Raw genomic sequence first — 13,706 nt, forward strand, 5'->3', positions numbered from 1 at the left:
CAGAGATTCTTCTCCCTATTATATCCAGAGTTTGGTTTGAACGGATGTGTCCGAATGATTGAATTACTGCCACTTTAATTAATTTCCCTAAAATGAAAGATCCCAAATTTCTTGAAGATTGGAGAGGAATATCACTAAATTCGGTGGTATATAAAATATTTGCAAATATTATATTAAATAGGCTAAGACCGCTACTTGAACCACTTTTTATAGATTCTTTCGTCTCGTTTAGGAAAGGCAGAAACACTTTAGAGGCGATTCTACCAGTAAAAATTCAACTAGAGAGAGCATTAATTCGGAAGAGTCAGTTAATTATTGTGGCTTTGGATTTTAAAAAAGCTTTTGATTCGATAATACTCTCAAAACTTTGGAGGACATTAAAGGAGGTAGGTACCCCGATTGTTTTTGTAAGTTTGTTGGAACTAATTTATAAAGATTATTCAATGCATATTATTCATGCTGGCCACAAATCTCCTAAAATCCCGATAATGAAGGGTTTGAAACAAGGTTGTGTTCTGTCGCCTCTCCTATTTACCTTTATTACAAATCATATTATTTTAAAAATTAGAAATTTACATTCGGCTCAGTGGTCCTTAGGAGATTTAAATATTATCGCTTTCGCAGATGATTTAAACCTTGTAGGTAAATCGGTATCAAACATCCAATCAGTTATTAACTGTATCATTGTAGAGGCGGGACACTTTGGTCTGACATTAAATAAAGAAAAGACAAAAATGATGACATCGTTTTATATTTCCTCGCAGGCGACCCTAAATATTGATGGTAATACGATTACAGAAGCCGATATTCTAAAATATTTAGGGGTCCTATTGGATAAGAAAGGTGGTGCAAAGAAAGATCAATACTCTAAATTGAATAAAACTAGGGTAAAGTGCAGGTCCTTGATGAAGATTTGGTCATCTAGGCAAATATCTATTCCTTTAAAGATAAGACTCTTGAAAGTCTTAATATTAGCTTCCTTATACTATGGTATGAAAACCTGGAACGATAATATATCAGATAATAACAAGATATAAGTTTTTATAAACAAATGTTTAAGATATTTAACTAGGACCTTTTATCGGCGAAACACTACTAATTATATGTTATGGGCGAGTTGTGATATCCTTCCTATTCATAAAACAATAGAATATAAGAAAATTGAGTTGGTGGGCCATATTTTGAGACACCTCTTGAATAATTTAATCCATCAGGCACTTATAGATCAATCCCCTGAAGACACTGCTCTTAACCCTTTTTTATCCCATAAAAGAAGTTGGTTTGGGAGAATTCTAAGATTCTTGACTGAATTAGATTTATCTTGGGATTTCCTAAAGAGAGCTTCGATTGACTGGAAAGTCTTCAAACATATTTTAGGACTTATATATGAACATATGACGAATACTTGCTGAAGATTTATATTTCTTGTAAAGGAGTTTTCCAAGAGATATATATCATTATTGGAACTAATATCTTAGAGTTCAAGCCTCTATTTTAAAGTAATTAAATTGTTTTTTATTATTGGTGGTTAAATTAAACCATATTTTATAGGACATAAGTTAATTATTAAAGATATGGAGTTGTATTTGGTTATTTAGTAAATGGATAATGGCACCTTTAATGTCCCTTAGAAATACTTAACTTAATTTAATATTTTTAGACCATTGTATTTGGAAGATTTTCTTTTAAAATGACTTTTTATTTTATTCTACTTCTCATTATAACTTATTTATATTTCTATTTCCTGCTAATTTTAAATATGCTACTCTATTGGTAAAGGGTTTAGTTCCACTCATAAATTATTTTCTGGGTAATAGGTTTGTCGGTATCCTGAGAAAAAAATCGGCTTAATTATATGAAGGATAGGCCTTCATATAATTGGATTCAGGTCTAAATCGCATTAATCAAAATAGCATAAACATACTCACTTTATGTTACCACTAGAAAATTTAAATAATAAATAACATATATTATAAATATTTGTTTAGAAAGATTAATAGATAAAAAATATATACATGTGTAATAAATATTACATATATATTATATTAAATAAATATAATAAAATATTAAATATATACTTAAATATTACACACATATATAATTAATAAATATACCATATATAATTTACCTACATATTATAAATATGATGTTATTAAAATATATAATCAATATGTTAGTTAAATAATACCGATATAAGTGAAATTAAATATATATATATATATGTTAAATAAATATTTTAAAATATTAAATATATTTAAATATTATTTATATGTATATTACAAGTATAATAAATTCATATACCATATATAATTTACCTACATATTATAAATATGATCTTATTATAATTTAGGTATATATTATCTTAAATAATATCGATATACAGTAAAATTAAATATATATATGTTAAGTAAATGTATTTAAATATTATTTATATGTATATTACATGTATAATAAATAAATATACCATATATAATTTACCTACATATTACATATATAATGCAGTGGCGTAGCTACGGGGGTGGTTTTCGGGTTTGGAGATTATTTTTAGATTATACGTTCAAAACACTTAAAAGTGATTTTATATCAATTATATTTTTCTGGTTTTGATGTTTGTGGAAGGATATTATATTACTATTGAAATTATTCTGGATAGTATTATTATAAAGTATTTGAGAATAATCTACTAAATTATAATAACATATTATTGATGTATTTAAAAAATATATTTATTATATATTAACGAAGATATTTATTTGTAAGATAAACCCGGCCGAAGGCCTTGGCAAAAGGGCCGAAAGCCCGTTAAAGGGGATCTTGGAGGCGAAGCCCCCCAGCTATATGTATGGACCCCCCCTAAGGAAAATTCCTAGCTACGCCACTTATATGATGTTATTATAATTTAGGTGTATATCAAGTTTACTACTAGGGAAGCAATCGAAAATTATTTTTAATTTTTATTTATTAGTAAAACCATAATAAAATTAAATTAAAATATAAAATTAAGTAGAATTCATCTTTGTTTTTGAGTAAAATGTGCTTAATTATAATAGTTATTGCTAGATTTCAATTTTTTTAATAATTTTTTTTCAATCGAAATAAAAAATAGATTTAAAATTTAAAAATAATTTTAATTTATTTATTAAAAGTTAGCGGAATATTATAAAATTATTTTACAAAATTCTAAATTAATTGCTTAAAATAATTTGGTGCACCAATGGTATTGTTTATAATTATTAGGTGTCATGGCTAAGCGAAGATTTATAAATTCCCTTGCATGATAAAAATATCCTTCACAATCTTAAACTGATATCTATAGATATAAATGGGAAAAAAATAATATATATTTTTTTATAAATAACTTTTAATATTATATATATTTTTTTATTATATTAGTCTTAATATTTTTATAATATATATTTATTTAAATTATATGCTCATACATATGAGGTAAAATTAACACTTATTTTTATTTTTTAGATAAATAAAACGTTAAATAAAAGTATATCAAAATTTATCTATAAACAGATACAGATACCTCTGAAGTAGTATAGAGATACAGATACTTTTTATAAAACTCTGATAATCTTAATAAATTTATAGAACATTAATTATAGCTTTTAAAAAAGAAAAATATTCTTACTCATGATATAGTTTATATTTTTGTTTGTAGAGCGATAACTATTTTTATCTATTTTTTTGTTAATTATTTTTTTTTTAGAGCGATATTACTTTTATCTATTTTTTTCTTGTTTAATTGTTTTTTATGTAGAGCGATAACTATTTGTATCAATAATATTTTGTTAGTTTTTTTCGCAATAAAAATTTGATTATTATTTTATTGTTTGTAGAAATATATATAGAGTGAAGAAAAAATAAAATATAAATAATATAGTTGTTTTCATTCATTTTTTCCCCTTGCTACAAAATATTTTGTGTTTTAAAAAAAATTGCAAAGAGAAAAGTAAAAGAAAAATTAAAATTAATACCGGAAAAAGAAGTAAAATAAATTTACGTTAATTAAAATTTATAAAATTACTATCATCCGATTTTACTAATACTTTTAAAAAAGTGATAGTGCCTATTTAAAATTTTATGATAAAAACTTTCTTTCAATGGTTCAATAGATCCTTGTTTTGATACAATCTTCATCATTAGATTTCTCTCTAATGGGGTTGATAATAAATCTAAAAGCCCTAATCTCAATCATTCAGTGGACTAATTTTTTAAGATGTTTTGTTTATAATTCCATATTAAATTAACTGAAGGTCCAACCCTATTAAATTATTTAAAAATTAATATTATTTAGAGTGACCAAATAGATATCATTATACCTTAGATTAATCTGATTTAAATAATGTTAATATAAAAAAATAATAATTAATATACAAAATATGGTTAAGGGCATCTAGTTAATAAAACATATATTCATGATATTTGATTAAGTCTGTTAAATATATTATTTAGTTTTTATTTATTTTGTTAAAATATATTTCAATAAATAAAAATATTACCAATAGAGCATTATATGTACCAGGATTAGTTGAATGTTGCTTTTATACAAGTAAATTATAATGGCAAATGTTAAAATATCGAGTGTGAAATTATTTAACTTCTTTAATAAATTTCTAAATGTTATTGTTATCTTCGTAACTTATTGTCTTAAACCTAGCAAAAACATTTTTAAAAAAATTCACTAATAAATCTTTTATTTTTTGATAATATATTTTATTTGTGCATGTATATAAAAAAAATCAACCTTTACAAATTTATTATTATAAAATAAAACTATAATAAAATTAAAAACGGATATTTATTGATAGTTTTAATATTTAAAATTTACTAAAAAAGATATTTTATCTAAAAATTCTGTAATATCAGAAGTTCTTTCATATATTTGTGTTAAATTTGTAATATGCTCATCGATTCTTTCATATTTTCTATTTCTTCGCCGCACTCTAGATCCATTATTGATCTGGATAATTTTGAGGTCGTTAGAATGTTGATGACCTATTAAAGTTTTTATAAGAATATAAACATTTGGGTGAGCGTGTGCCGTTTTTCTCTTTAAGGCATGATGAAACCCCTCTAGATGATTGTTGGTGCGGGGACCATCGACTTTATATCTAAATTATATGAAAATTTTAAAAATTAATTAATTATATTTTAAATACCTTGTCCATATGCCATGAGGAAATATGGCATTAAGTCCTAGCCATGTCGTATCCATATACTCCATAAAATCCAAAAGCATGGGATTTTCAGACGCCATAATATAACAATTTTGCCTTACCCTAGATATATTTTCCTCCTTACAAAAAGGCAAAGTTGTCATGCGCCTAACAACTTTGTGAACATTGGAGTGGTTCAGATACAAGCTTACCAACCCTAAAGATTGACATCTTCGCCATAACGCTTGCGAATAATGGGAAAAACATCCTATACAAAATTATATTAGAATATAAATCATAAATTTAACCCTTTATAATCATGCTAGGAAATACAAACTTGAGAGCTGATATAGCAGCTGCCTCAAAGTCTGTTTGGCCAAATCGAGGATTAAAGGTTATCTGGCGTTCGGCGCAAAAATTAGTAATAATTTGAAAAAGCCGGATATATGTTTCTTTTGTCTTATCCGGAAGGAGAGCGTAAATGATAGGTATCATAACACCTTCATACATAACATGCAAGGTATAAAGTTGATAAAATATGGTAGGAGCTACATGAAAATTTCATCCATGTAGATCATGTTAGAACCCTCGGTCAAACGCAACAAATCAGTACCAAAAACGTATAAGTTACCTGTTCAGTGGATTAGAAAACGTTCATTGCGAGTTGTCATAGCATATTCTGCTGATAACTCAATATCCAAAATCGAATGAGGCATAGGGGGCCGATATTTCACAAGGAGTCTGTCTATGTGACTCCTCAAAGATATAAATGATGGTATCGCCTCAGAATAGTTTTCTATTTCTGGATCCTCCAAACATCTCTCCATAGTTTGTTGATAAATGTTTAAGCGTGTCTCAAAGAGATTCTAAGCTACAATGTTTTCGCGTGCTTCTTTAGTTTTAAGCATCTCGAATGTCCCTATTTCAAAAGGATGATCATGTATACCCGAAGCAATATAAGCACCATCAAATATGCATTTAGCATGACAATCAGCTACTCTACAACGATATTTTATAATGTCAATATTAATGCAATTTATTATAATTATTTTTACCATAAATATTTGAATTTAAGTCTAATAAGGCTTGTGCTATGTCAAGAGGGGAATCTAGATTTGTGTCAGGCACTATGTAGAAACTTGTGGTTCCAAATGTGGAATACCATTGGATGAAACTAGATTATAAAGAAAATTGTCAAATTAAGAATTTTTAAAATTTTTAGTTACTTGAGATATCAGGCACTATGGGAGAAACTTGTGGTTCCAAATGTGGAATACCATTGGATGAAACTAGATTGTAAAGAAAATTGTCAAATTAAGAATTTTTAAAATTTTTATTTACTTAAGATATCAGGCAAAATCACAGTATCTTGTGATTGTGTTGATGGAAGACTAAGATGGGTGTTATCTTATTTAAAATAAAGATGTTTAAATATCTTAAATATTTATTTTATTACATTTACACTTCGCTGTGTGTTCTATCGTGATTATTATGTCCTTTAATGAGAGCTTAGCTCTACCAGAACAATTATCACGACAACTTAAGTGTATAAATTTTTTGTTGGCACTTTTTATGAGGTACTCGTACCCTAAATAAATTACTAAATGATTTCCTTTTTGAGTTTTCTTAAAAGTAAAAAAATATATAAAACAATATTACTTCAAATTTAATATTTTGAATCTTAAGGTAACATTCCAAATTATTGGCAATAGTGGCTATCATCTATAAATATTTGAATTATTTTTAAAAATTTATTAAGAATATATAAATCTATATTAAATCAGTGCTATTATAATTATTAGAGTAATACATATAAATTATATTGTTACTGTTAACAATTGTAAAAATGGAATATCAAGATCACTCATAATGTCAAATATAGTATTGATAGTTTAAGCTTAATTGATTTAATATTATTAAGTTATTTTACAATCTTAATTAATTAAATATAATCATTTATTAATTGAAAATAAAATTAATCCAATTTAATGGTGTGATTTGTGTTGTCAAGTTCAATATCAATAATCAACTAAATCACTCTTTTTTAAATTTAAGCCTTTAAGAAAATTTCTAAAATTTAAATCAGTATCCAAAACTTCTTAGTGAAAACTCTAACTATATTTAATTAATACATCTTTATAAATTATATTATGATCATTAAGTTCAATATCAAAATTTAAGTCTCTAAGAAAATTTCTAAAATTTAAACCAGTATACAAAACTTCTTAGTCAAAGTCATTATTCAAAACTTTTGAGTGAAAACTCTAACTATATTTAATTAATACATCGTTATAAATTATATTATGATCATTATGTTCAATATCAAAATTTAAGCCTGTAAGAAAATTTCTAAAATTTAAACCAGTATACAAAACTTCTTAGTCAAAGTCAGTATTCAAAACTTTTGAGTGAAAACTCTAACTATATTTAATTAATACATCTTTATAAATTATATAATGATCATTAAGTTCAATATCAAAATTTAAGCCTCTAAGAAAATTTCTAAAATTTAAACCAGTATACAAAACTTCTTAGTCAAAGTCAGTATTCAAAACTTTTGAGTGAAAACTCTAACTATATTTAATTAATACATCTTTATAAATTATATTATGATCATTAAGTTCAATATCAAAATTTAAGCCTCTAAGAAAATTTCTAAAATTTAAACCAGTATACAAAACTTCTTAGTCAAAGTCAGTATTCAAAACTTTTGAGTGAAAACTCTAACTATATTTAATTAATACATCTTTATAAATTATATTATGAATTAAGTTCAATATCAAAATTAAGCCTCTAAGAAAATTTCTAAAATTTAAACCAGTATACAAAACTTCTTAGTCAAAGTCAGTATTCAAAACTTCTTAGTGAAAACTCTAACTATATTTAATTAATACATCTTTATAAATTATATTATGATCATTAAGTTCAATATCAAATCAGTATTCAAAACTTCTTAGTGAAAACTCTAACTATATTTAATTAATACATCTTTATAAATTATATTATGATCATTTTAAATATCAAAATTTAAGCCTAAGAAAATTTCTAAAATTTAAACCAGTATACAAAACTTTAAAAAAACTAATATATTACTTGCACTTTTAATTTTTTATCGCTTCAGATATGGCGGCCATTTTTTGAATATGTTATTTTAAAGACGTTTTAAAACATAAATTTATGCTATTTTGAGCAATGCTATTTAGTGGTCAACCGATATAATTCACGTTCGCTCATGCAGGTCTGTGACCAACGTGCAAGATAAGATAATATTGAGTTGGCCATCATAATCTAGTTACGGTATCGTCCCTTTAATTCGTATGAAAATTTAGGAAATAGGTTTTTTGTCGTATTGCAATAGTTCGTTCCCAAAAAAAAGCCAATTTGCAATAGTTCGTTCCCAAAGTAGTTTGTTCCCAAAATAATTATGAAAATTCAAGAGATTAAAGCTAAATCGCAACAATTATCAATAAGAAAATTGTAAAGTATATAATATTTAATTTGCATATAATAATTAATTTTTTTAGAAAACTAGGCAAAATAAAGAGTGCTTATAAACAAAGCTATTATTCAAATTCTAATAATCAAATGGTTCAATATAGTTTGATTAAATCAAAATACAACAATAATATTATCTATTCTAACAAAATTTTAATTCAATTTATACATTATCATGCAAAAAAAAGAGATTGCATTTTTATATATTAATTAAAAATTTTATTATGAGATATTTCATATAAATTTTAATGATGTTATATCAAAGATATATTTATAATACAATTGTGCTGTCTATTATATATTAATGGATCTAGAGCATTAAGAGTTTGCTAAAATATTGTAAATTATCTGCTATTTATTTTTTAATATATACTGTTCTTGTATTAATATAAATATTAATTACCATTTAGCCATTTAAATTTAAAATAAAAAGCATTTTTTAATTTATTTGCCAAATCTGTAACAACGTTTCAAAATTATACAATTTTATAATCGCTTCAAATATATTTGTGGCCATTTTAGGTCATTTGACGTTTTTTCACAAATGTTCATACGATCTAGTGGACCCTAACCTCTAGTTACTTCACTCATTTCACTAGTAACAATCATACTCTTTTTCTTTATGCAAATTTATGGATGTAAACTTATGTCGTTTTTTTTTCACCGCAATTTTTTGATAAATCTTAAAAATAAATATTTTATAAAAGGCTACCGCTATATTATATTATTTAATGATCTTAGATATCTATTTATTAAACCATTTTGGAATATGACAAATATCGAAACATATTCTGTAACTTATGTTACAACGCCAAATTATGATCTTGCTCATGATATATCACAGTAGACTAATACCTGTATTTATATTTATTAATATTTAGAAAATTAGTCAAAGAAAATTTGGCTGCCTGTGTTAATATCATTCCCAAAATTAAATCAATGTAAATATAAATGTTATTAAAATTTATTATAAGCACATAGCTATAAATGGAAGGGTATAATACAAGAAGATGAAGAATACTTTATGGTACACTAATTAAAAAAATTTTTGATAATTTTTTATAGATAATCAAATCTAAAAATTCTCTTTTTAATGAAATGTCAGAGTGCATCAAGTAATATTGGTTAGCATTATTAGGAGTTAATTTTTAAAATTTACAGAAATATGCATCCATATGACACCCCAGAAATTATATCCTTACCAGTATTCTTTTTTTATATTTAGAGATATATATGTTTGGTAATGTGTATAATAGACAATACATGTATTAATATTGCACGGAATCCAAACTTAACTTTATTTTCAGAGCTTAAACTGAACCTGAACTATTATAAAAAAATTTCATCTGAACTGAATCTCTAAACATGTATTTGAACTTGATATCTTAACCCTTTAATATTTATGAATAATTAGTTTTGAATAATTAAATATTTGTAATATGTTATTTGGGTGCCAGACAGCGACTTTATTCTACACCCCTCCCCCCTTTATGGGAATTTGAATTCCAAATTCAGACATTACCTGGAACATCGACTGGTCTGGGTACTAGACCGAGCATTGCTGACCTCTAGTTGGAGTGTTGGAAAACCATATGATAGAGCATTTAATATTCATTTACTCATATTTAATTTTCCTATGAAAATATTTGCAAAATACAGCCAGAATTTCAAAATAACAAATTTTTAAAAATTTCAGGCCAAGCCAAAAAGAATCTGAAACAGATATCAAGGCTAGGCCAAAAATTTCTAAAAAAGGACCATTCTCATCATGCTAGTTTATGGTACTACCTGTTGACATAACTGACCTGAAAAACATTTCAACTGTAAATGCATTGCCTGCTCTTTTTTCTACTAAGATTTTAAAATGATTTTACTCTTTCAATTTTTTAACAGCTTTTAAACTTTTATTATAGATTTAACATTGTTAATGATAAATAATCTTCAAAAAAGTATAAAAATGTAGGAACTAGTTTTGTTATAAAACTTGAAAAGATTCTTAAACTTGATATAGGATATTTGATAATTATACAGAGTTGGTACAGGTCTAGGTTTGTATAATTTTTTGAAATAAACTTTGGTGTGAGTCTCAATTTCCAATTTTTTTTAAATTGAGACTTGGTCCAGACATACCAATCAAGTGAATAATAAGTTTATTTTATAAAGATGGCAGTAAAAAAAGGTTTGAATAGCTATTTTTATTTAAAAGTTTTACCGGTATAAAATTTTAAAATTGTAATCAAGTTAGAACAGATCAATAATACATTAGGATTTAAACAAAAAAGGTTAAACATAGCTGAATATTTTTTTTACTTTTGTAGGAAATCAATCATAAACTGACTAAAATTCCTGGACCCAGATTCAAGATAAATTAGGGTTAAAAACCTAAATATTTTTGGGTTTAGGTGCCTAACTTGGCTAAAAAGTTTTATGCTTAGGCAGCTGACCAGACTTTGGGTCAGATGGTACAGGTAAGCATTTTTCAAAATTAATAAATATTCACCTTAAAAAATATGTTAATTTTTAAATCTAATGATTCTACGTTTTTTGATATTTCTTTTTAATGGCAGGGTAATATAATAACATGTCATAATATCTTCATCATCCCAAAATGAAGAAACTCCTAGATAAAGGCAAATAATAAATATGTATGAAATTACTATATCTTTATTCCCTTAAATTTTACTGACACTGTTTTTTCTTTCCCAGTTTTTTTGGCTAAATTATTTTTCCTGCAGTTTTTATTTTATACTTTAACAAATATTTTTGCTTAATAGATAACTAATGGACATAAAGAATATTTAAATTGGATTGAAGCTTCACTTTCTACAGGAAAAGAAAAGTCATGAACCTTTTCTAATTTTATATAAATTTATTTTTGATTAAACATTTCTAATGTATCAATTTAATTTGATTTATATTAATTAATACCTTCCAAATATAGCAAATTTAAAAAAACGATATATGTAATGTAGATAAATACAGGTACTCAAAAATTAGCATATAAGATAGATTGTAACTCACTTTTCTAAGTGTTGCCAAGATCATTTGAATTCGAAACTTTAATGAAGACAATGCTAAACAGTAAAAACTTATAAAATATATACTTAAAATATGAAATATTACAAAAATTATGTTTGATTGATTGCAATTTTAATTAAAAAAAATAAGATTTAAAAGTAAATAGCAGATTTGGCAGAGATTTTGCTAAGGGATAGGGAAAGCCCTGTTAAGTATATTTCATAAATTTTATTGGAGGTCTAGGTCACTTATTGCAAGACTAGCGGGGTTATAATTTTTTGAAAATTTTGGTTTACCTTTTTTGTAATGTTTTTTTTTGAAAATTTAAATTGTAATTATTATTTTTTAAAAAATTCATTTATTTGTCTTTTAAATTAATGTTAATTTGTTATAACGATATATTGCATATATTTTGGGAAAGTATGGAAGAGAAGATATTTATTGGGTTAAAATTATATTTATGAACTGCAAATTTCTGAAGGCTTACTACTCCTATTAGTGGTAAAAAATTTAATATTTTAGCAATAAAAATATTTTCTAAGCCTCGACATTTTGCTAAATGTCCAAATCTAATTTTTGGATTTAGAACCTATCAACGGGTTATTCTCACCTATCTTTGTTCATATCTCTACTCTAATCAGTTTCTAAATTAAATAGCGAGTGTTAAATAGCCCAAAGATCATTGCTTCAAGAAAATTACATGTGCCAAACGCATAAATTTAAAATTAACAACAAATACTATCAAAGGGGGGAGGTGTCATAATTGGGAGACTTTGATTTGTAAAATTTGATTTTTGGTAAAGTCAGTATGTATTGCGTTTGATGAGTCATTTTTATTTTTATAAATTTATGTTTTAGTTAAATTGGTGAGTCATTATTATTTTTATAATTTTATGTTTTAGTTTAATCACGTTAACATTTTATTTTTAGATTTATAAAAGTTAATTATTGTAAAGTCATTATGATGATAGGATTTAATTATTTATTTGTGATGATTATTGCTTCCCTATAAAAGGGAAGCGAAAATTGTAAATAATCAATTCATTTCTTTTTTGAATTTATTTTTTTTTTGTTTTTAATTAATTTTTTTATATAACTATTATCATTAAATAATTCATTTCTTTTTTTGAATTAATTTTTTTTTTAAATTAATTAATTTTTTTTTTAAATTAATTAATTTTTTTTTAACAATTAATTTTATTCGATTATTATTAAATTATTATAAAATTATATAAATTTATTGGATTGAAATAAAATTATTATATTCGGAGTTTTGTTTGGATTGAAATAAAATTATTATATTCGGAGTCTTGCTTTTTACCCGGACTTGTGGCACAACGTAATAGTTGGTTATTGATGGTGGGCAGTTTTGACCTGGAGATGAGATATCGTAGAGGCCGAGAAAATTATTTGCTGGACATAATGTCGAGATGCGGAGCAGGAGAGGATGTGGAAGAAAGTAATGCCGATGAGATGTGTAAGAAGGAGGTAGCGATGGTCATGGCGGTATCGAGAATGTTGAAGGGAGGTCCGGTAACATGGGAGGAGATTCGGAGGGAGACACAAAAGATAGGGATTTGAGTCGAATAAAAGAATGTATAATGGGCCGGAGGAAAGAGGGAGATACAGCTTATAAAAATGTTGGAGGTGAATTGACGGTGATGGATGAATGTGTAGTCCGAGGAAATAGGGCAGTGATACCTGGGAAGTTGAGAGGAACGGTGTTAACATTGCATCCAGGTCATCAGGGAATGGAGCGTATGAAACAATGGGGACGAGAATATTGATGGTGGCCGAGGATGAATGCGGAGATTGAGGAACTAGCGAGACAATGTGTAGTATGCAATACTTGGGCCAGGATGCCAGCAAGAGATAGAGAAGGGACTTGGCCGAAAACAACGGAGCCATGGGAAAGGGTTCATGTTGACTTCTTCGAGTACGAAAAGAAGGATTATTTTCTAGTGGTTGATGCATTTTCTAAATGGGTGGAGTTTGAAGTTGTAGGAGGGTTGACGACGCAAGTAG

At 25.8% G+C, this 13,706-nt stretch overlaps 2 protein-coding genes across 8 annotated transcripts; one reads left to right on the top strand and one right to left on the bottom strand.

The window, feature by feature from the left end:
* Positions 1–4,738: 4,738 nt before the first annotated feature.
* On the bottom strand, positions 4,739–8,490 carry LOC135923859 (uncharacterized). 4 transcript variants are annotated; one of them, XM_065458840.1, is made up of 9 exons: positions 8,262–8,490; positions 6,828–6,890; positions 6,625–6,756; positions 6,510–6,575; positions 6,395–6,457; positions 6,224–6,342; positions 5,477–6,167; positions 5,172–5,436; positions 4,739–5,123 (listed from the first exon to the last, which is right to left on the bottom strand). In XM_065458840.1, the coding sequence occupies exons 7-9, from the start codon at positions 5,676–5,678 to the stop codon at positions 4,823–4,825; spliced, it is 768 nt and encodes a 255-aa protein (XP_065314912.1). In that variant the 5' UTR covers positions 5,679–6,167; positions 6,224–6,342; positions 6,395–6,457; positions 6,510–6,575; positions 6,625–6,756; positions 6,828–6,890; positions 8,262–8,490; the 3' UTR covers positions 4,739–4,822. The 4 variants fall into 4 exon arrangements, with proteins under 4 accessions (XP_065314912.1, XP_065314911.1, XP_065314913.1 ...); XM_065458839.1 differs by having other exon boundaries at positions 6,625–6,780; positions 8,262–8,283; XM_065458841.1 differs by lacking the exons at positions 6,828–6,890; positions 8,262–8,490 and having other exon boundaries at positions 5,477–6,162; positions 6,625–6,793.
* Positions 8,491–9,146: 656 nt separating this feature from the next.
* On the top strand, positions 9,147–11,612 carry LOC135923906 (divalent-cation tolerance protein CutA-like). 4 transcript variants are annotated; one of them, XR_010571294.1, is made up of 8 exons: positions 9,147–9,261; positions 9,405–9,506; positions 9,545–9,604; positions 9,645–9,690; positions 9,729–9,778; positions 9,825–9,867; positions 10,982–11,131; positions 11,438–11,612. XR_010571294.1 is itself a non-coding variant. In XM_065458907.1 (7 exons), the coding sequence occupies exons 2-7, from the start codon at positions 9,433–9,435 to the stop codon at positions 11,507–11,509; spliced, it is 345 nt and encodes a 114-aa protein (XP_065314979.1). In that variant the 5' UTR covers positions 9,147–9,261; positions 9,405–9,432; the 3' UTR covers positions 11,510–11,612. The 4 variants fall into 4 exon arrangements, 3 of the variants coding, with proteins under 3 accessions (XP_065314979.1, XP_065314981.1, XP_065314980.1); XM_065458907.1 differs by lacking the exon at positions 10,982–11,131; XM_065458909.1 differs by lacking the exon at positions 10,982–11,131 and having other exon boundaries at positions 9,553–9,604.
* The last annotated feature ends 2,094 nt before the right edge of the window (positions 11,613–13,706 follow it).

Source organism: Gordionus sp. m RMFG-2023, chromosome 2, assembly GCF_954871325.1.
Source record: "Gordionus sp. m RMFG-2023 chromosome 2, tfGorSpeb1-WG-v2, whole genome shotgun sequence".
In the NCBI taxonomy this organism is placed as follows: domain Eukaryota; kingdom Metazoa; phylum Nematomorpha; class Gordioida; order Chordodea; family Parachordodidae; genus Gordionus; species Gordionus sp. m RMFG-2023.

What these genes read in the sequence shown, in the direction of transcription:
- LOC135923859 (XM_065458840.1), bottom strand. Translation starts at nt 5,678, where the DNA reads ATGTATGAAGGTGTTATGATACCTATCATTTACGCTCTCCTTCCGGAT. An exon ending in TCCTAGCATGATTATAAAGG is followed by an intron (nt 5,437 to 5,476) that starts GTTAAATTTATG and finishes AATTTTGTATAG; the next exon opens with GATGTTTTTCCCATTATTCG. An exon ending in CCTCATGGCATATGGACAAG is followed by an intron (nt 5,124 to 5,171) that starts GTATTTAAAATA and finishes CATATAATTTAG; the next exon opens with ATATAAAGTCGATGGTCCCC.
- LOC135923906 (XM_065458907.1), top strand. Translation starts at nt 9,433, where the DNA reads ATGACAAATATCGAAACATATTCTGTAACTTATGTTACAACGCCAAAT. An exon ending in CTTGCTCATGATATATCACA is followed by an intron (nt 9,507 to 9,544) that starts GTAGACTAATAC and finishes ATTAATATTTAG; the next exon opens with AAAATTAGTCAAAGAAAATT. An exon ending in AAGATGAAGAATACTTTATG is followed by an intron (nt 9,691 to 9,728) that starts GTACACTAATTA and finishes AATTTTTTATAG; the next exon opens with ATAATCAAATCTAAAAATTC.